The following is a 20,374-nucleotide window of genomic DNA, read 5'->3' on the forward strand; positions in this document are numbered from 1 at the left end:
ATAAATAATTTACAAAACATAATACAAAATTAGAAAGCTGTAAAAAGAAAAACAGCACACATGAATGGTTTTAAGACTGTGGGATGAGCTTCATTTTTTTGTTCCAAACTGGCAATTTATATTTATTTTACATTTTCGCTGTCCTAGTTATATCCTTCCAGTATGTACTTTTGAACAAACCAGACCTTGTATAACTGCTGCCAGCATATTTTTAAACATTTAACATCCTTTATATGATGTTTGGTTCACTTTCCTTCTCAGAGAATTTTTCTTTGCAGAATTTAGAGCAGTTCCTGGGAGATATGAACTCTAGTTTTTTGATAGAGCAAGGATGACAATTTTGGTCCCAGGGCTGTTGATTTTATATGTGTGTGTGGAATTTCAGAGGTGGTGGAATGGGTGATCACATTGCTGGTATTAATGATTGGACAAGCTGTAGTCCAATTAGTCGCGTACTGAAGAGACGGGTAGGACTTTACGAGCATCCGCTTCCAAACACTGTCTATTCTTCATAGTTTCCAAGTTGGTTTCTGAGTGGTCTCCTGATCATTGTATAAATTCAGTTGTAGCCACAAATATACATACCACAACTTTACCTTAATTAGCTAACTAGCTATATAGATGTGCTTGGGGAAGAGAAAAGAAGAAGAAAAAGAAGAAGTAGACCCAGAGGGGCAGATGTTGCTATGAAGTTATTTCGCTCATCACTTCGAATACACAGCTTGGGTTAGGGATTTTTATTTTCTATTTCCCCTTACAAAATTTACCTGCACTTATTAGTAGGATTTTATTTTTCACAGATATTTACATTTCAACAGCAGGAAAAGTGACTATAACAATCCTTCCCCCCCTCAGAAAAAACAACAACAAAAAATATCCTTATACACCCTGCTGAAGTTTAAAGCCTAAAAAGTATTCACTAGAATGAGTCCAACCTGGGACAGTGGATCCACATCACTCTTCACCTTTGAGCAGCTCAGATCTGGATGCAGTGCCACACGTGGAAGGTGATCTCTGGAGCCTTAAAATTCCATGGGCCCTGCAGAGATTTTCTCATACTACAGGGTGAATTCCATTAATAAAACATAGAAAGTGAGATCCAAAGCCCATTGAAGTCAATGGGAGTCTTTCTATTGCTTTCAATAGGTTTCGGATCAGGCCCTGAGTTCTTGAAAAAAATAATTCTGCAGGTGTAATTTGAAGGTTCCAGAGCTCTGGGACTGATTCAGATCCCATTTAGACTCTCAAAAATCCAGACCAACTCTGCTGAAGACACTGGAGTTTATTGGGATTTATACCAGCATAACTGAGAGCAGAATTTTACTCTACATCTGTACAATAGACTGAACCTAATTCCCAGATGTGAACTTTTGGAAAGTCCAGATCAGGATGTGGCCTCTACCTTTACAATAGGCCAACCCACAACCCTGGATCAGAATTTCAAGAAAGTTTGGATCCACATATGAGCTTTGCAGGTGAGGTTCACACTACACCCTTTTTCTTCTCTGAGCCTTGATATACTTTTTGATCCAATGACCATAGAGTTTTAGAAGATGCCAAGTCCATCAGGAAATGAAGCCACAGAGTGAGATAAGTTGCCTTTTAAAAAAAACATTTTTAGATGAAAAATGTCACAAGTGACCCACCCCGTTCCCTATTCCCAAAGGATATGCACAATGCATCCCGATTGTTTAGGTTTTTTAGCCTGCCATGGCAGTACACACCCACACAAACCCACACACACTCCAAGAGTAGCAGTTGATAGGGAAAACATCAGTGCCAGGAGGGGGAAAAAAAAGGCAGAAAAGATAAAAGTAGTAAAACAGTCCATAAGGGTGTAATGATCAAAATGTCCTCATTACTTCTTGGCCTGTCCATTTGTTTGTTTTCATCAGACTCTCACGAAACTTCTTTGGCTAGCAGACTTTGGAGAGAAATTGCTTCACACAGAACCTTAACATAGACGCAGTATCAAACCAAGTGTGCAGTTTATATTACAAAATTAGTTTTGGTAACCTCTCCAGGTTCATGGCCAAAGGACAGAGAAATCAGGAGCCATGCTGTTGACAATGAGCACAACATTGAGCATGTGTGCTACACTGACAGTTCCTCAGACATAATTCTAATCCTTCTTTGTCCTCTATTGCATTTCAACATAATCTATATAAAAGTGTTCAGGTTTCACTTTTCTTTTAAAAATCTTTAAACAGTATTGGAGGAAGAGGGAGGAGGCAGGAAAAGTGTTAGACAAATCAAAATAGAAATCAATACTTTACACTTTCAGGGGGAAAATACTGAACCCCACAATTCACAATAAAAAGAAAGTCATTTTGGCACACAAACACTTGGAGATTGCAAAACTGTGTAGATAAAAAAAAGGTGTGTGTGTGTATGTGTGTTTGTGAGCACTATGGAATGGCTTTAACATGTGTTAAATCCACCTGCAGGGGGTGTGACAAAGGGTGGGAGAAATTAATCGTATTATTTTTTTCCTCTTTGTAAAGTACAAATGTAAAAACTCATAACACAATTTTACGCTTGTAAAAGAGTAGACTAACAATCTAGTTTGCAATGCCATGTTTCTGACTTTGGTTAATAGTTTTCATAGTGAATCAGCACTTGATACCTGAAAGGCTACAATCACTCCTCCAGGTGGCAGGCTTGTATTCTCTTTTAAACAGATAAAAGGTTTTTTTTTTCTTTTTTTTTTCTTTTCCTTAAAACATATTCACATTTTCATAATACACAGAAAAAAAGTAAGCAGTTATTTGGTTTGCTTTAAGTCCATTTAAAAAACTGGCTTTTTTGGGTGGGTGGGGGGAGCTAATTCTACAACACACACACACACTAAGTGCTGTGTATTTTGTTTGTTTTTGTTTGGTGGTTTTTTTTGTTTTTGTTTTTGTTTTTTGTTTTGTTTTTTGTTTTTATATAGGAAAACCCACGGACATTTATAAACTGTTCTGTCCATCTTGTAGTTTTCTCAGTCTTTTACTTACAAGGGTGACGAATGGGCATTTTCAGAGTCCAAATGGTTAAATTTTTGTTTGTGTGTTTCCCTTCCTTTTCTTTTTTTCTTTTTAGGAGTTTTCCTCCAGAGAGTCTGTTAAGGGCTCCATAGGGACTGCTGTCGCAGGCTCATGCTGTTTTAAACGTTTAATTGTGTTCTTCAGTGCTTGCCTCTTATTGCAGAACCAAACTCTAACTACTTCCCGGTCATAGTTCAGTTTCTCTGCAATCTCTGTCATTTCCTGCCCAGAGGGATGAGTGTTCTTCTCAAAGTGGGCATTCAAGATCTCAAGAGCTTGTGGCGTGAATGAGGTACGCCTCTTGCGCTTTTTGGATGGTTCACTTCCGATAAACTCAGTCAGGTTCTGCATACCTGCTCGATGGCGGGCCTCAGCCTCAGCCATCCACCGCTCAAGCACCGGCTTTATCTTCTGGGCACTTTTAGGGGTGATGTCCAGCTTTTCAAACCTGGCAGGATACAAAAGGCCAGGGTTCAGTTTGGCTGTCAGACTGCTAGCTATAGTGTTCTCTTGGGCTTCCTGTGGTAGGAAAAAGTGGCTTCTCAGGATGGTGTGTCTGAGGGAAAATTGAGAAAGAAGAGTCTTACACTGATGCTCTGCCAGGGTGGGACTTCCTGCCTGCCTGACTAATTGACTGGCAGAGGTAATTTACAATGGATTACAATGGAAAGCCATCATATATCTAGGTATATATAGCTAGATAGTTAAGAAAACACAAAATGAGCACTGTGACAAAATACCAAGAATTCAGTAAGTGACATAATACAGGCTATAAAGTTCAGTTTTCGTAGTTCAAGATCAATTTTTCATGATCCTCAAATGCCTGAAGACTAAACCTAATTACAGGAAATGACATCAAAGGCAACTGATTGTTATTCGTGATTAATTATCTTGTTTACCCTTCCATCCCATATTGTCCAAATGCCACAGCTTTAGTAATACAAAGCAATAGTGGCTGCTAGCCTCTGAATTTCAGGTTTCTTTTCCCATTTTTTTTAAAGCAATTTTCACTGTATGCAAGTTAACACTCTGTCCCTTCTCTGGGTAGGAAAAAAAACTCCCATAGCTACTGTAGTGTTCAGCTCAAGCAGCTGGACACATTGTAATTATCTTGAATGCCCCCACAACATGCTAAGACAGACTCATGCCTTTCGAATGAAACCCAGCATAATAGTGCACTAATATGCTGTGGCACCAAGCTGGGTTTATTGTGGGATATCTGCAAAGTGTGCTGGAATGATATCATTTCCTGTAAATGAGGTCTTCTATGTATCGTTTTGCCATCAAAAGTCCTTCGCTAGATTTCAGATCAGGCTTTACAAATATTGTGAAATATCTGAAGAAACACCACACAGAGCTTTCATTCTTTCAAAAACAACCTGTAAGAACTAACTTCACTTTTCAAGTCTTCATTGTAAGTCCTCGCTGCTTTGATTTATCATTTTGTCTAGCTTTACATTTAAAATTCTTAATCAAATTCTGTAACATCATTCATTTGTATTTTCCCCAGCCCCCATTTCCACCCCGGACCTTAGAATATTTAATGCTGTTGAAAAGCAACATTACTGCATGGCATCCTATTGCACTAGCCAGTCCTCATGGTGTGAAAGTGCCACTGCTCTTGGTAATCAGAAGATGCTTTAAAGAGGAGGCAGACTGAATCCATGTCTTTATGCCTCTTAACCCAGGGTCTGGAACTGGGATTCTGTAGCTACTGGTGCAGCATCAACTACAGAGAATTCTGGATGCACCAAGTGGCAAGCTTAGAAAACATTCCAGGAGCAAATATAATATCATACACACAAACAATTGAAGGGAATAACTAATGCTCCAGAAAACTTACAATTGGTGGTTATGTTCCTACGGCAGTACGGACTGCCAGGTTTTCCCCTCTTCAGTAATATTTTAATTGCGTTATGTTTTTTTATTGGTTATGTTCCTACGGCAGTACGGACTGCCAGGTTTTCCCCTCTTCAGTAATATTTTAATTGCGTTATGTTTTTTTATAACTGTGTCACAAGTTAGGAAAGCGCCAATATTGATATGTATTGTATTTTATTTTTGCATGAAGAATATGTTAGTAAAGTGGAATATTGTATTGCGTGTGCTGCAAATTTGCACCAAGATATTCCCTTAGGGCACGTGAGTTGGAAATTCAACTTGCTTATCCTTTTCCCATGAAGTTCATATAGCAGCTGCTTTTTTATCATGAAGGGAAAGAGAGAACTCAGTATTTCTGAGGAAGGGGTGACTGCTATTGAAGTGGCCTGCTTTTGTGCTTAACAAGAAGTGCACAGTCATTACAGATTATTGCATCCCAATGGGATGTCTCAAAAGGTGGAGAGGAAAAGGTAAAAATTATAACCTTGCAAGCATTTGGGGCCAGATTCCGCACCTGTTACTCAGGCTCAGCATTGATTTACTCCTCAAATACTCCCACTGATTTCAATGGGGCTACTGAGGGGAGGGGGGTAAGTGAGGACTCAATGTCAGGCTCCCCACTTCTGGCCCTTAATTAACTATCTACTTCTAACTTAGTGTTTTTCATTACGATCACTTAGTGGGTAATCCTTTTTTCATTGTAATTCAAAGCATCTCAACCAGGTTACTGGGCTCTGCATGTTAAAGGCGGGGAGACTGGGGGAGGCGGGGGGAACAAGATGAAAATAAACCAAACATAAGTAAAGCAAACTTCAATTTATAAACTTAAAGTATGGCATGTTAAAAAGCAATCTACAGCTACTACAAATTGGCAATTGCTAAAAACACTTCCTGTTTTAGGTGTTCTTTACCAATTGACCATACAGAAAAAATAAAATTAATGCTTCGGAACAAGCAGCAATAGCATCCATATCATTGGTGTTGCTTGTTAGTGTTGATGCTTCAGTACACGTTGTTTGGTATAACAATATACAAGTCTTGAAACAAATTTCCCAGCAGTAGTATCCTTGTATAGACTGAATAAAGGTTATTTTCTACAGGGAGGTATCTTATAAGAAAAAACAGTAGGGGAGACCATAGAAGTGAGAGGATCCTATGGAGCTTTTTGTATTTAACAACAATCAATGGGTTTTATGGAAAATCATTGAGCAAAATGTGAGCTGCAAGCTCACTACCCCATACTGATGTTATTTATAACCTTAGTCTTAAACTGCAGGAAAAGTACACTTCCGTTCTATGGGGAATACATTAAAAGTATAAAGAGCAGATAAAAAGACAGAGCATTTCATGGATCACCAAGAACAAAATCCACTTAAATGAGCTTAGAGTTGGTTTCTTGGCTTTCACTGATGGAGGAGGACTATAAGGCATTGCCCAAGAGGAAAAAGCTGTTACCTAAGTGTGTTAGTTACCTCATGCATAAACATGGGATTAGTGTAACATACATACATGTATACATGGTGTTTGCTTCTGACTACTTAACTTTAACTCCATCAAGACTGCATGATTTTTTTTCTTAAGATTAGAGCAGATTCTTACTCATTTTCTGTACATTTTTAAAACACTTGGGTAATAAAAAGATTAACACTAGAAAGTTTGCAAGATACCGTGTAGTAAATTTTTTCTCCCTTCTGTGTTGCCTAGGTAAATCATTATTAACATCCTGTATGTGAAGTGCAAACCACAATAATACAGGCTTTAACTTAGCAGGGATGCAGCCATGAAATATCTGTTCAGTAACCCTATCTGTAGAAAATGGCACAGTATGAAGAGGGTCAGCTGGTGCTTATGCAGCATCAGCAGGGTCTCCAGCTCCACTACTGAATTAAATCTCAATGCCAGGAACATATTTATTGTTTCATACTTTTTGTTAAAAAAGGAAAAGACAAAACTTGCTTTGGAAGCACACAGTAAGTACAGTTTATCTGCCAGATACCAACATTATTTGCTAGTCTAAGTAAGTAATGAATTCTAAGGACACATGATTAAAATACTCGTATACTCCAGATTAATAAATACAATTAAGAACAAAGAGAGGAGAATATAGCTTATTATGTAACTTGTTACCTGCAGATGGCAGACTGGCTATAGGCTGGGCCTTCTGTGGCACTTAGAGCTTGGCCAACTTGAGTCTGTGTCAGACCAAGAGACAGGCGCCGGATTTTAAAAGCTTTGGCAAATTCTCGGATTTCCTCCAAATTCACCCCATCCACCTCACCAGTGGCTGTTTGAGGATCTGTTGAAATATTTTTTAAATTGTGTAAATGCTTCATACTAGTCATTTGAGCCGTCCAGGATTACTACATTTTCTTGGGAAGTGTAAAGTGGATTTTTTTTCCCCTAACAGAGACAGATTGGTACTGTCAGAAGTTACAAAACATTCTTAACTATTTTCTTCACTAAAACACTACCAAGTTTGTAGACCAAGGTATTTACAGTTCATTTCAAGGTAGTAGGGAAGATTTTCAAAGGCACAAATGGCAGGTAGGTGCCTACTTTGTAAGAACTGAAGAACGGCCATACCGGTCAGACCATAGGTCCATCTAGCCCAGTATCATGGCTTCTTACAGGGGGAATAAACAGAACAGGTAATCATCAAGTGAGCCATCCTCTGTTGCCCATTCTCAGCTTCTGGCAAACAGAGGCTAGGGACACCATCCCTGCCCATACTGGCTAATAGCCATTGATGGACCTATCCTCCATGAATGTATCTAGTTCTTTTTTGAACCCTGTTATAGTCTTGGCTTTCACAACATCTTCTGGCAAGGAGTTCCACAGGTTGACTGTGAGTTGTGTGAAAAAATACTTCTTTTTGTTTGTTTTAAACCTGCTGCCTATTAATTTCATTTAGTGACCCCTAGTTCTTGTATTATGAGAAGGAGTAAATAACACTTCCTTATTTACTTTCTCCACACCAGTCATGATTTTATAGACCTCTATCATATCCCCCCTTAGTCGTCTTTTTTCCAAGCTGAAAAGTCCCAGTCTTACTAATCTCTCCTCATATGGCAGACGCTCCATACCCCTAATCATTTTTGTTGTCCTTTTCTGAACCTTTTCCAATTCCAATATATCTTTTTTGAGATGGGGCGACCACATCTGCATGCAGTATTCAAGATGTGGGCATACCATGGATTTATATAGAGGCAATATATTTTCTTTCTTAATATCTATCCCTTTCTTAATGATTCCCAACATTTTCACTTTTTTGACTGCTGCTGCACATTGAGTGGATGTTTTCAGAGAACTATCCACAACGACTCCAAGATCTCTTTCTTGAGTGGTAACAGTTAATTTAGACACCATCATTTCATATGTATGGTTGGGATTATGTTTTCCAATGTGCATTACTTTGCATTTATCAACATTGAATTTCATCTGCATTTTGTTGCCCAGTCACCCAGTTTTGTGAGACCCTTTTGTAGCTCTTCACAGTCTGCTTGGGACTTAACTATCTTGAGTAGTTTTGTATCATCTGCAAATTTTGCCACCTCACTGTTTACCCCTTTTTCAAGATCATTTATGAATATGTTGAATAGGGCTGGTTCCAATACAGACCCCTAGGAGACGCCACTATTTACCGTTTTCCATTCTGAAAACTAACCATTTATTCCTACCCTTTGTTTCCTATCTTTTAACCAGTTACTAGTCCATGAGAGGACCTTCCCTCTTATCCTATAACAGCTTACTTTGCTTAAGAGCCTTTAGTGAGGGACCTTGTCAAAGGCTTTCTGAAAATCTAAGTACACTATATCCACTGGATCCCCCATGTCTATATGCTTGTTGACCCCCTCAAAGAATTCTAGTAGATTGGTGAGGCATGATTTCCTTTTATAAAAACCATGTTGAATCTTCCCCAACAAATTATGTTCATCTATGTATCTGACAATTTCGTTCTTTACTTTAGTTTCTACCAGTTTGCCCGGTACTGAAATCAGGCTTACCAGCCTATAATTGCTGGGATCACCTCTGTAGCCCTTTTAAAAAATTGGCGTCACATTAGCTATCCTCCCGTCATTTGGTACAGAAGCTGATTTAAATGATAGGTTACAGACTACAGTTAGTAGTTCTGCAATTTCACATTTGAGTTCCTTCAGAACTTTTTGGTGAATACCATCTGGTCCTGGTGACTTATTACTGTTTAGTTTATCAATTTGTTCCAAAACCTCCTCTAATGACACCTCAATCTGCGACAGTTCCTCAGATTTGTCACCTACAAAGAATGGCTCGGGTTTAGGAATTTCCCTCACATACTCAGCCTTGAAGACCGATGCAAAGAATTCATTTAGTTTCTCCGCAATGGCCTTATTGTTCTTGAATGCTCCTTTAGCATCTCGATCGTCCAGTGGCCCCACTGGTTGTTTAGCAGGCTTCCTGCTTCTGATGTACTTAAAATTTTTGTTGCTATTACTTTTTGAGTCAAAGGGACTTAGATGCTTCACTACCATTTTGCCTTTGAAAATCTCCTCCAGTTTCAACAAATAACGCTCACAGTCTTCTCTGATTGTCTTTGGCTCACACAAGGGGCTGCAATTGGTTTTTCCTTTGGAGCTTAAAATATGCACAACTGATGAAAATGGGCTGAGTCTTTAAATTTGAAATTAAGTCTTTTCTGCTTTAGCTGGAACAAATGCAAACAAATCAACCAAACCAAAACCAAAAAACCACTCAAGCCCACCCCATCCAAATATTTCTGTTTGAAACATCTTAATTTTATAATCAGTGCTTAAAACATGTCTTTGTGGGGAAAAATCCTTTCAGGGTTTACATTCTGCACCCCATCAGGTAGCCAACCAAGCAGCAGAGTATTTGCAATGTCAGCCATCGTGTTTTAGACGGTAGTGCTGCACAATATTTTACTTTTACATTAGACCCAGAAGATAATGCTCATGAAGCTGTGAGAATAAATTTGTCCTTTTCCTCTACAGCAGTTTACTGCCACAGAAGCCTTTGTCCCTGAAAGGGCACATAATAAAGGATATCTACCATAGGAAGGCTCCTTTGGTGCTGGATAACTCGGTCAATTTAGGACTTATCAAGGGAAATGACACAACAGCTGGAGAATGAAACTTCCCCCACCCCCCAAGCTACTGATCCCTGGCTAAATGAAGGCATTCACCAAGCCTGAGACAGCATGGGACTAGGATGGTGGAAGATTTCAAAGTCTTGTTCAATCCTGCGTGTAGTGAAGGCATTCTCCCAGCGAGACATCTCTATTGTTCTTCACCTCATTCCTGAGACTTCTTAGGTGAAAAGTTTTCAGCACAATAACCCATCAATTTCTGTAAATGCAAGTAGCTGTCCGAGGACTGTGCTAGACTACATTACTGTGCTGAACACCATATTATAGTGGCTCCTGCTAGTACTGCTACAGTTAAGGACTTGTCAGTATTACAGTAACAAAGCTTTCATTTTCAGGGGTTTATAATCTGATGTAAAAATTCCCTTAGGATTGAAACTCCATCTAAAAAGGCTCTTAGACCAATGAGAGAAAAAGAGAGAGATTTTTAGCATATCAGTTTAGCCTATGATGATTAGAATATTTTAAAATATAATAATAAAAACCCAAATAATTTTTATCAGAAACAATGCTATTTTTCTCTTCTATAGTTGAAAACAGCTTGGATTTTAAAAATGAAATTGCGGTGGTTTATATCCCTTACTGTGGGCCTTTGTATGCATGTGTGTGTGTAGTGTTGAGCACTCAACCATGCAACTCCTGTTGAAGTCAGTGGGGGCTGCATGTGCTCAGTATATCAGATAAATTAGGACTTATATGTATTTCATGCAGGTATGTGCATATACATATACACACGCATTATACGTGTGTGTGTGTGTAATATATATGTGTCAGTTGTATATTTTTATATTTCGTTAGTGTGTGTAAATATAACTAAGATCATTCAGGTTTACAAAGTACGACTGTTCACAGAAACTAACCATTAGCCCATAAATGTTTGAAATATTCCTACTTGCTGTACACACATGACTTACATACCACACTGGTTACTAAGGGGGAAAATTTTCAAAGACACAAATGGGAGTTGGGAGCCTAACTGTCCTTTATGCCTTTCTAAATCTTTTCAGAAATGTATATAACCCCACTGACACAATAAGTTGTAAAGAGTCCCCTGAGTGATCCAAATGATACAAGGCATTAAGATAATGGCCTCCTCCATTTCTTTCCTTTCTTTGCTTTAGGACTCTGAGTGGGGATGCTAGGGACAGACCAATGGACAAATCAGACATTTCCAAAGCACTTTTAAATGTAGTTCTGAAAGCAGCAAACTCAGTATTAAGGGTATTTATAGCTATTGCTGGGAGTTGGTGGAAAGACTGAAACCTGTTGGGAGGGAAAGATAAAGGATGTAAGAAGCTAAGGCTTGTTTGTTTGTACATGATTATGGATGCGTTGCGTTGAGTTTTATTGCAACTGGACTCTTTTGCTATGGCAGGGTTGCAAGAGTGGATTCCTTGTGAAGATCATTTCCTGCACTGGGATCTTGGACTAGGGAAGAATTAGCCTGAACTCCTCCTTGGGAATGGAAATCAAAACCTATCATGCAAAACACGAACTGGGGAGGAAAAGATCTGACATGCATGGTAGAGAATAGCTGGTATCTGTGTTAGTGAAATGGCATGTTACTGTCATGTGATGTCTTTAGAATAGGGATTGTATTAGTAGACAGGGGTAGTACTGAAATACTTTCTTCCACCCCTGAATTTTGCAGAAAGTAGTTTTTGGATCAGATTTGATCAGATTTCTATTTAGAGTCTGATCCAAAGCCAATTGAAGTCTATGGAAAGACTCCTCTGACTTCAGTCAGACCCTTACTGCTCATATATGCAGTATATAGGTTTTTGTATGTGTCCTTTGACACAATCATCTATAATGGATCAGGCCCATCTCACACTATTGCCAGGTTAGATTTTTCTTGCCATCTTTCTTGCTAGGTCTGTAATTTCCCTCCTGTTTTAATGCAAATTTCTCATTCTACATTGTAAAGAAGGCGGTTGATTTTTAAGTCCAGCTGATAGCGTGGAGTAGATAGTACAGTGCCAATGAGGAAAAAGGGGTATATGCCTGTCTTATGGAGTTGTCACGGTCAATAGTATCAGTATTTAGATTAAAGCTCTACCATGGCTGCAGAGCTACCAGCTTCTGCTGAGAGGAGAAGGAGCCATTTGGGACCTCTACAGGGAGAGATGCACACTGGGAATCCATCCACTTGAGGAGACAGAGAAGACGCCACATGGAATTTCCTCTCTGGTGCTGGGGGAGGAGGCAAGAGAATCTGGTGTGAAACCAGGGGATTCAAAAGCTCCTACAGATTCTTTCCTGTTCTCCTGCCTTGGAGAGCTTTCCTCTTTCTTCAGGGATGCCTCCTTCCAGTGTCAGCTCTGCAGGGATTAAGTAAGGCCTGGGTGTGCTCTCCTTTCTCCTGCAGAGTGCAAATCTGTTCCTATCTGTGTAGTAATGGACAAAAAACAGTGCAGAGAAAATAACACTCCCTGAGGGAAGGTAGAAGTCCTGTATGAGGAACACCAGCAAGAGGGAAGATGTGGGTGAGGACTTCTTCACCGTGGAAGACAGAATAGAGGGTAGCTGGCCAGGTAAGGACAACAGAAAGTAAATAGGGCAGGGAGAGGCAGGACAAGACAGTGCCGTCGGGAAACATGTGGGCTCACAGGAGAGGGGAAAAGGAAAAGAGAAATAGCTTTGTTGTAGTTTATTTATTTGTGGGAAGTGCTCAGATACTATGGTAATGGATGACCTGGATAGACAAAGAGGGAATTGGATTCAGGGAGAGATGGGTCCCATAGTGTGAGGAAGAGGGATATGGTATTCATAGCAACATGTAGTGAGAAAGATCAAGAAACGAGGGGAAAGAAGAATTAGAGGTTAGGGAACTGGAAGGGGAAGTAGGAGAAAAAAGACCCTTAACGTTTTTTCTTTTGGGGTATGTGGATAGAAAGAAAGAAAGAAAGAAAGAAAGAAAGAAAGAAAGAAAGAAAGGTAACAAGTGGGGAGAAGGAGTGAATTATCTGAGAAAAGAGTAAACACACAGGATAAGAGAATAAGGATAAGTACAGCGTACAGGGAAAAGAAAAAAACAGGAGTGAAACTTGCAGTCCTTGCTCAGGCCAAACTCTTATTTAAACGAATAGCTTTGCCTGAATGAGGACTAACAACTGCAAGATCTGACCCTAAAAGCTAAAATTAAAATAAAAACCTTTAAAGGAAAAAGATAGGCAAGAGAGAGGAAAAGAAAAATGAAACACAAAGGGAAACATAAAAAGGTATCACAGGACATCATTGGAGATAATCTATAATAGAAAGAAGGGAATTAGAGAAAATATACAGAAATTTTAAAAAAGGCTGAAAGATTTTAGAAAACATATTGGGGGAAAACGGATGTAAAATCACAAAGAAAATATATACATAGAATGAAAAACAAACAGAAACAGACAACATGGAAAATGTATTTCACTGGAAGCTATGAAGGGCCAGATTCTGTTACCCTTACTCATGTTGAGTAGCACCTTAGTCCATGGATTTCAGTAGGGCTACCTGTAGAGTAAGTTATTACTCAATGTGAGTAAGGATGGCAAAATCTTGCCCTAAGTAATTCATTAGATTATCACACAGATGTCACCCTTAAGTAACTTGCCTCTTTTGCCTCTTATAAATAGACATGGGCACATGAATATTTGCAATGTTAATATTCTCACTAATTATACCTGAAATAAATACTGCAAATCCCTACTGCGGTAAAATTATATAGGGCTGAATTGTAGCTCAAGACTAGACAGAGCTTTTAGAAAGTGGGTACATTACTGTCTCAGGAGCAGGACAGGGACCAAATTGTTGTTTAAAGGGCCACAATTCCTCCCTTGCTCCCCCATGAGGTACTGATCTACTGCTTGCCTGTTGGAGCAGTAAGGGACTGATCCCACTGAAGTCAATGTGAGGCTTTCAATTGACTTCAATGGACATTAGGTCAGGTCCTAAATTATTATCCTTGGTGTATTATCTCAGCCATGCCGGCCAATGTATGGGTAGGGATGGAGCCAAGGCTTTATTCATTCCTTGCCCACGCTCCATCCATTTGCCCAAATGGAGAGTAATTGGGCATACAGTGCCTCTGACCACTTATAGCTGGAGTTCAGGGCCAAGGCAGCTCACACAGGTGAGTAGAGGGAAGCCTTGCTGTCCGGTTACTCCCCTGTCCACACACAAATTAGTCAGTTCACACACAAATTAGTTATCTAAGGCAACTTTTTAAGGGCGTCACATATTTGGTACATTTTTTCATATTTTCCTGATCTTGTCCCATTGAAGCTGTTGGGGGAAAATAAACCTCACTTTAAGCAATATCCAGAAACCAGCAGGCAGCCAGTCCATACCATTGAGCACTGGTGTCATACGTTCCTGGAAAGATACACTACTTAATAAGCAGGCTGATATATTCTGCACCAGCTTCAGTTTCTAGGTTGGTTAAAGGAACATTGCACTTGCCAGCCTGGATCAGATCCAAGATCCATCTAGTCAAGCATACTGTTTGATAGTGGCCAGCAACAGATGCTTCAAAGGAAGGTGCATAAACCCCACAGTAGGCAGATTTTGGGTAGTCCACCCCCCATGTAGGTATCATTCTGATCTCACATAGTTAGAGGCTGGCACAATATGAAATACCTTTTAGTTTTAAGAATGAGGATAGGCTGCCACTTTGTCCACAATTAGGGTAATCAATCAAGGGCTACTACAGTTTTTATGACCATTTTTAGTGCTGGTTTGGATTTCTTAGGCCCCTTGAATCACAGCACTGAGCAGTTCTTATTGGCAAAGATTACTCCAGTTAGCAATATACAGTCCATTATATGAATAAGAAGGAAAGGTAGATAAGGAAGATAAGCAAGAATGGAAACAAACAGATAGGAGAAATAGAGAGAGCCAGGGCGCAATACTTACTGCTGACTAACTGGCCAACACTCAAAGCTGAAGAGGAGGAGGATGAGGAGGAAGAAGAGGAAGCCTGACGCACTGGGCTTTGAGACATAGATGCTTGACTGTGAGCCAAATGCAGAAGGTTGGATTGTGAGGCTGCTTGTCCCACTTGCGTCTGGGAGGGCTGATGGAGCTATATGTTAAAATGTAAGAATAAAAATTTAGAAATGTACTAGTAATCAAAGACTTTCCCAAAGAAACTATTGACTCTGAATGAGTATATAATACCATGTGCAAAGTTTAGATGACAAAGGGTTGACAGGGGCAGCTTGAGCTGCGTCAAACCACCACCCTTCCAATTTTGTTTAATATAATCAGATAATTTCTCTACTACTAAAAACTTCAGAGGTTCTTTATATATTTTCTTTATTGAAATGAGTATCAGAGAGATTCCTGCTACGTCCAGCAAGACTCTGATTTTATCAATATAAGCCCTCACCCTACAACCTGATCCATGAAGGCAAGCCCTAATTCCCTATGTAAGGCAATGTGGTTTCATGAAGGTGGAAGGGTCCTTTCAGAGTGGGACCATGGGGGCTATAAATAAAGGAATAGTCCATTTTATGACACTAACCAATGATTCAAAATTATTTGTAATGCTTCATTATTCCTTAGTCCACAAACCTGTTCTTTCTTGGTAGCACACTGTGACACTTCTGAAATCCACTCACGTACCATCAGGATTGACATTTCTCTCTCTATTTTCCAATAGATAAGATGTTCCTCAAATATGGCTAGATGCAATTCATATACAATGATACATTATGGATCTGACTCTGATATTCCACCAACTTTACAATGGTATAACCCTGTTAACTTTAGTGGAGATACTTCTGATTTACAGTGGAGGAAGCAAGAGGAGAATCAGACCCTTTCTCCTAATAATGAACTCTTATGCAGGCCTGAAAAGCTAAAGACCATTGTCCGGGTATGCTGGAAGAAGGACAGGAGACACTGGATGTCATTCAATTAGGCTGCAACTTTATTCCTAAATGTCCAGGAGTACCCGGCAGATAAAATTGTACAGTGCAGATAATTCCATAAACATTTACACCTACCCAAGAGGGGAGGGCTGCTGTCTGCCCTCCCCCTTTACCCATCCTGGTCCCTAGCCAGCTCACTGCTGGGACCTCATCCCCTCCTCAAATGAAGGTTGGGGGGGGGGTTATAAAGGAGCAGGAGGGATGACTCCCTGACATACTGGTCATAAGAGCCCAGAGCCCCCCTTGTTTCCACTCCTTTAAAGAATACCTTCTTAACCAATCCATTTTATCTGATCACTGTATTCCTTCCCTATGGAGTACCTGCACTGGACATCCATCCCATGCTTAAACAGTGAGCTGCAACATCATAACCTAACTCCCATTTCTTTTTTGCCCGAACTAAACCCTCAACCTGCTGTGGAGAAGGCGAATCCTCTCCCCCCCCCCCCCATGTCACTTTGGCTGACCTGGGGCTGAGGGAAAAATTCCTTCCCATCCCTCTGAGAAAGGTGTGACTGGCATAATGCCCACAGTGGCTTATGACAAAACCTGGTATTTAACTACCTCCACAGGCGGGAGGGTGCGTGCTGCTCTCCCTGGTCCGGATAAAAGAGGTTTTTTTCATGCACCAGCATAGACATATACAGTCCCCCCTTTCTTCTGGTCACCTGGGGGCGGGGGTGGGTGAGCACCCCCACTCTGACCTGGTATGGAACTGCCGCCGCAAATCACTCCCTAGCCCTTAAAGGGGAACACACCTCTTCCAACAAGCCAGACAGTACCCTCTCCACTTAATGTTCAGTGAGGTCATTCTGTCCCACTGATTTTACACAAAATTCCCAACAAATTCAAGAGGAGATCTTTACCTGGAATGAAGGTGGGATATATTATCCTATAATATAAAACAGCCTTACTACATCATAATATTATAGATTTATTAGAACCTGGCACAGCCTTATTAGACTACAGTAAAATATCATAATATATCATCTTAAGATAACAAGTCCTTATTATTGCTTTAAAACATATTGATTCTTTCTGTAGGCCTAAAAGACTACAAAAATGAACAAAAAGGACTCATAAGTCATGCTAATTGTTAGCCCTGTGAGTCCTCACAGTGAGGAAATAAAGAACCATTTGGTGTTGTTGAGGAGGAATGAGTTATATTTGAATTTTTAAGGTGCATAAAGCAAATTATTGTTTGATTTTACTGAACAAGTGGCTTCAGGTAAGAGGTCTCTTTGGTATCTTTAGTAGCACCCAAAATTAGGAGTACATTCCACATACACACAAAAAGACTGATGATAAACAGAGAAACAATTAAAGTACCCAGAACAACTGATACCTGTTAGATGTATTTGATCTAATCCAAGGTGGCTTACCACCTCCTTTGGAACACATATTTGCAGCTTTTTTACTTTAATGTTCTTATTCCTATTATAGAACAATTCAAAAATTGGAGGTCCGGGGGGAAATCATGTTTTTTTTTTAATGATTAATTTCATTTACTTGTCTACCAGCTCTAGTCTACTATAGTTTCCTTATGGATCGAAAAGCAAAATCATTTCACAGTCTTGAGGTTTAGTTAAACAACTGGATTTTCTCCAAAGATCTTCAAGCCCTATCAGAGTTATATTGGCCAAGGATGTGATTGACACACTTGCAACTTTCAAAAATCTCAATACATCAAATACCGGTAAAGATTTTTTTTCAGTTGGGGAGGATGGGCAAAATGTCCATAGAAACCCCCCCAGCACAGCAGAACTACTGCAGTAATGCTGGGAGGTAAGGAAGGAGCTCATGGAGGGAGAATTTTGCACTCCCTGAATATGGCAGAGCTGGCCATTCCATCCCTTCTGCATAAGCCACATCGGAGTGGTGCTTTCAGGACCAGTGCCTCTGAGTGGGTGGCTTCTCTTCCAGACCCGGCAGAAAGGCTGGAGAATTACCCCATATCATATCCATGGGTAAAGGGTAGATTCCATCCTCTCTCCCTCCCGTATAGTTTCCTGCAACCCCCCTGTTTTACTGGTGTGATGGGTGGGCTGTAAATGTCATGCTTAAAGAACAATGATGGTGTTCTATGACATGAAATTGCATTAAAGTACTCTCTCTGTTTTCATCCACTATAATTTCCATTCCAGAAATAGGACTTAAAGAGAGGTGATGATTAGATTGCGAATAAGGCAGTTTGTTTAACTCTGACTTTTCCAGATGACACAATCAATTCAAGCTAATGCAAGAGTTGACGTTTTTTCCAATTTTGGACATGTATGTAAGCCATGAGATATATTTATGACTATTCTACATTTTCCATCTAAAGACAGAAGGGTGTATAGAAATTGCAGCAGCTGTTGCTGTATGTGTCACTCTGTGTAGGTGGATGTAGAGGGCAGACAGAGAATGACTATTGTATGCAACACTGATCAGAATCTGGCAGGGATACATGTATGTGCTACAGCCACAGAAATAAGATGAACATGAAAAACATCAAAATAGAGCATAATATTTTACAAGAATAATGACTGCATTTTCACAAAAGTGCATAAATGGAAAGGGCCAGATTCTTATCTCTCTTCCACAAATTTTATATCAGTGGAGTTAGTCCTGATTTATGCCGGCATAAGTGAGGACAGAATTATGCCCATAAAACTGAATTTTGTCACTCAAATGATTGTGTGTGTTATTTTGCCACATCTGGGATTGTTGGCTGTAAATATACAATAAGGCCCACAGGTGAAATTGGTGATCTTCTGACCTGCACCAGAAAGTTACAAGTCAATTGTGGAACATAAATTGCAGGACTGTGCTATGATTTTGCATAGACTATGAGAGGAAAAGAGTGAGAGAAGAGGAAATAAAGACCAAACTAGGGGAAACAGTCTGCTCCCAGACTGCACACAGAACTGAAATTGACTTTACTTGGTGTATGGACAAAGATCTAGGCAAAATATGGCCCTACAGAAAAGAGTGAAAGGAGAGGAACTCTGAGAGAAGAAGAGGAAATAGACAACCAATCAAGAAAAGAAAGGGAGGAGAAAGGCAACAAGAATGAATAAAAGGACAGAGTAGGTGAGACTAACAGGAATGACAAGAATGGTATGAAAAATTTAAAAAGACAACTTTGGTAATAAAAATAGAGGACTGTAGTTTTTCTGATGTAAGTACTATTTTTTGAGAAATATAATTAAAGCTGGTCAGAATTTTTTTCCCCCATGGAAAATTTGACAAAAATGAAAAAAAAAATTTTGTCAAAGCTTTCCACAGACAAATTGAATTTTTGTCACAAAATCAAAATATGAACTATCTTGATACTGAAATGCCACCACTATGTCTCATGGGAGTTGTAGTTTGGGTGACTGATGTTCCCATTCCCCTCCATAGGCTGTATTCCCTGGTTAGACTACATATCCCATGATGCACCACAGGCTCTCCTCTTGGTGAGGGGAGATGGTGCATCATGTCAGTGTCATGGATATAGCACACCATGAGAGATGAAGTCCAGCTCATAGAGGTGAATGGGAGCATAAGGCACCTGAAATACAACTTCCATGAGGCAACATAGCAACACTTCAGAATTGAAATATTTCAGTTTTCAATAGAAATATTTTGGGTTTCAGGCACCCAGTATTTTGATGAAAAATTGAAATTTTCAGTGGAAAGCAGACCCTTTTTGTGAAGAATTTCAGTTAGTCAAAAACCCAGTTTTCCATGGAAAAATAGTTTCAATCAAAATTTTTTGACCAGCCTTAATAAATGTCTATCCCACATTCTCCACTATTAAAGAGGTGTTCTATTTATATTTCCTTTGGGCCTCAGAACTAGTGATACTGTAATATTACTCCCTGCATAAACAGGCATGGCATTCAAAAACAATTTATTAATCTTGCAGTGCTCAGCAAAACACACACTCTTACATGCTTGCACCTCACACCAAATCCCACTCACAATCAAGCTACACCAAAGCAGGCACACTCAGACCCAAACACTGTGCCCACAGCCTAAATTTAGCATACACACAGCAAGTACAAACACACAGCATCCTGTTCTATCCACCCTCAGAGGGTCCAGTCTTGCAAATAGATTTATACACATGGAGCTTCACTCCTATGTGGAGTTTTACACAGGAGTAAGATTTTACACAAGTGGATTTAACTGCAGAATGAGACCCATATTTGACATTTCAAAATATACTTATAACCATCTTATGTATAGGGAGAATGTTATAGGGAGATTCTACAAACACTGCCCAGCCGAACAGTGTGCGCGCATGTGGGAAAGTGGTGTGGTATGGTCAAAGGGTTCACACAAACATTGTGCATCCTGAGCGTCAAACCTTCAGACAGGAAGAACAGCAGGGCACTGCCACTAGTACAGCCTGTGAACACTCCTAGCTGTGGATAGGGCATGCA

The 20,374-nt window shown here is 39.8% G+C and overlaps 1 protein-coding gene across 2 annotated transcripts in view; it reads right to left on the bottom strand.

The window, feature by feature from the left end:
* Window positions 1-3,080: 3,080 nt before the first annotated feature.
* Window positions 3,081-20,374, bottom strand: part of POU6F2 (POU class 6 homeobox 2) — a 394,378-nt gene continuing 377,084 nt past the window's right edge. The window contains exons 8-10 of one of the 2 annotated variants that reach the window (XM_065399712.1): window positions 14,944-15,112; window positions 7,038-7,206; window positions 3,081-3,585 (exon numbers count right to left, since the gene is read on the bottom strand). In XM_065399712.1, the coding sequence (XP_065255784.1) occupies window positions 3,081-3,585; window positions 7,038-7,206; window positions 14,944-15,112 (843 nt within the window). The remainder of the gene's footprint in view (window positions 3,586-7,037; window positions 7,207-14,943; window positions 15,113-20,374) is intronic. The other variant, XM_065399713.1, reaches the window with a different exon arrangement.

Source organism: Emys orbicularis, chromosome 2, assembly GCF_028017835.1.
Source record: "Emys orbicularis isolate rEmyOrb1 chromosome 2, rEmyOrb1.hap1, whole genome shotgun sequence".
Lineage (NCBI taxonomy): Eukaryota > Metazoa > Chordata > Testudines > Emydidae > Emys > Emys orbicularis.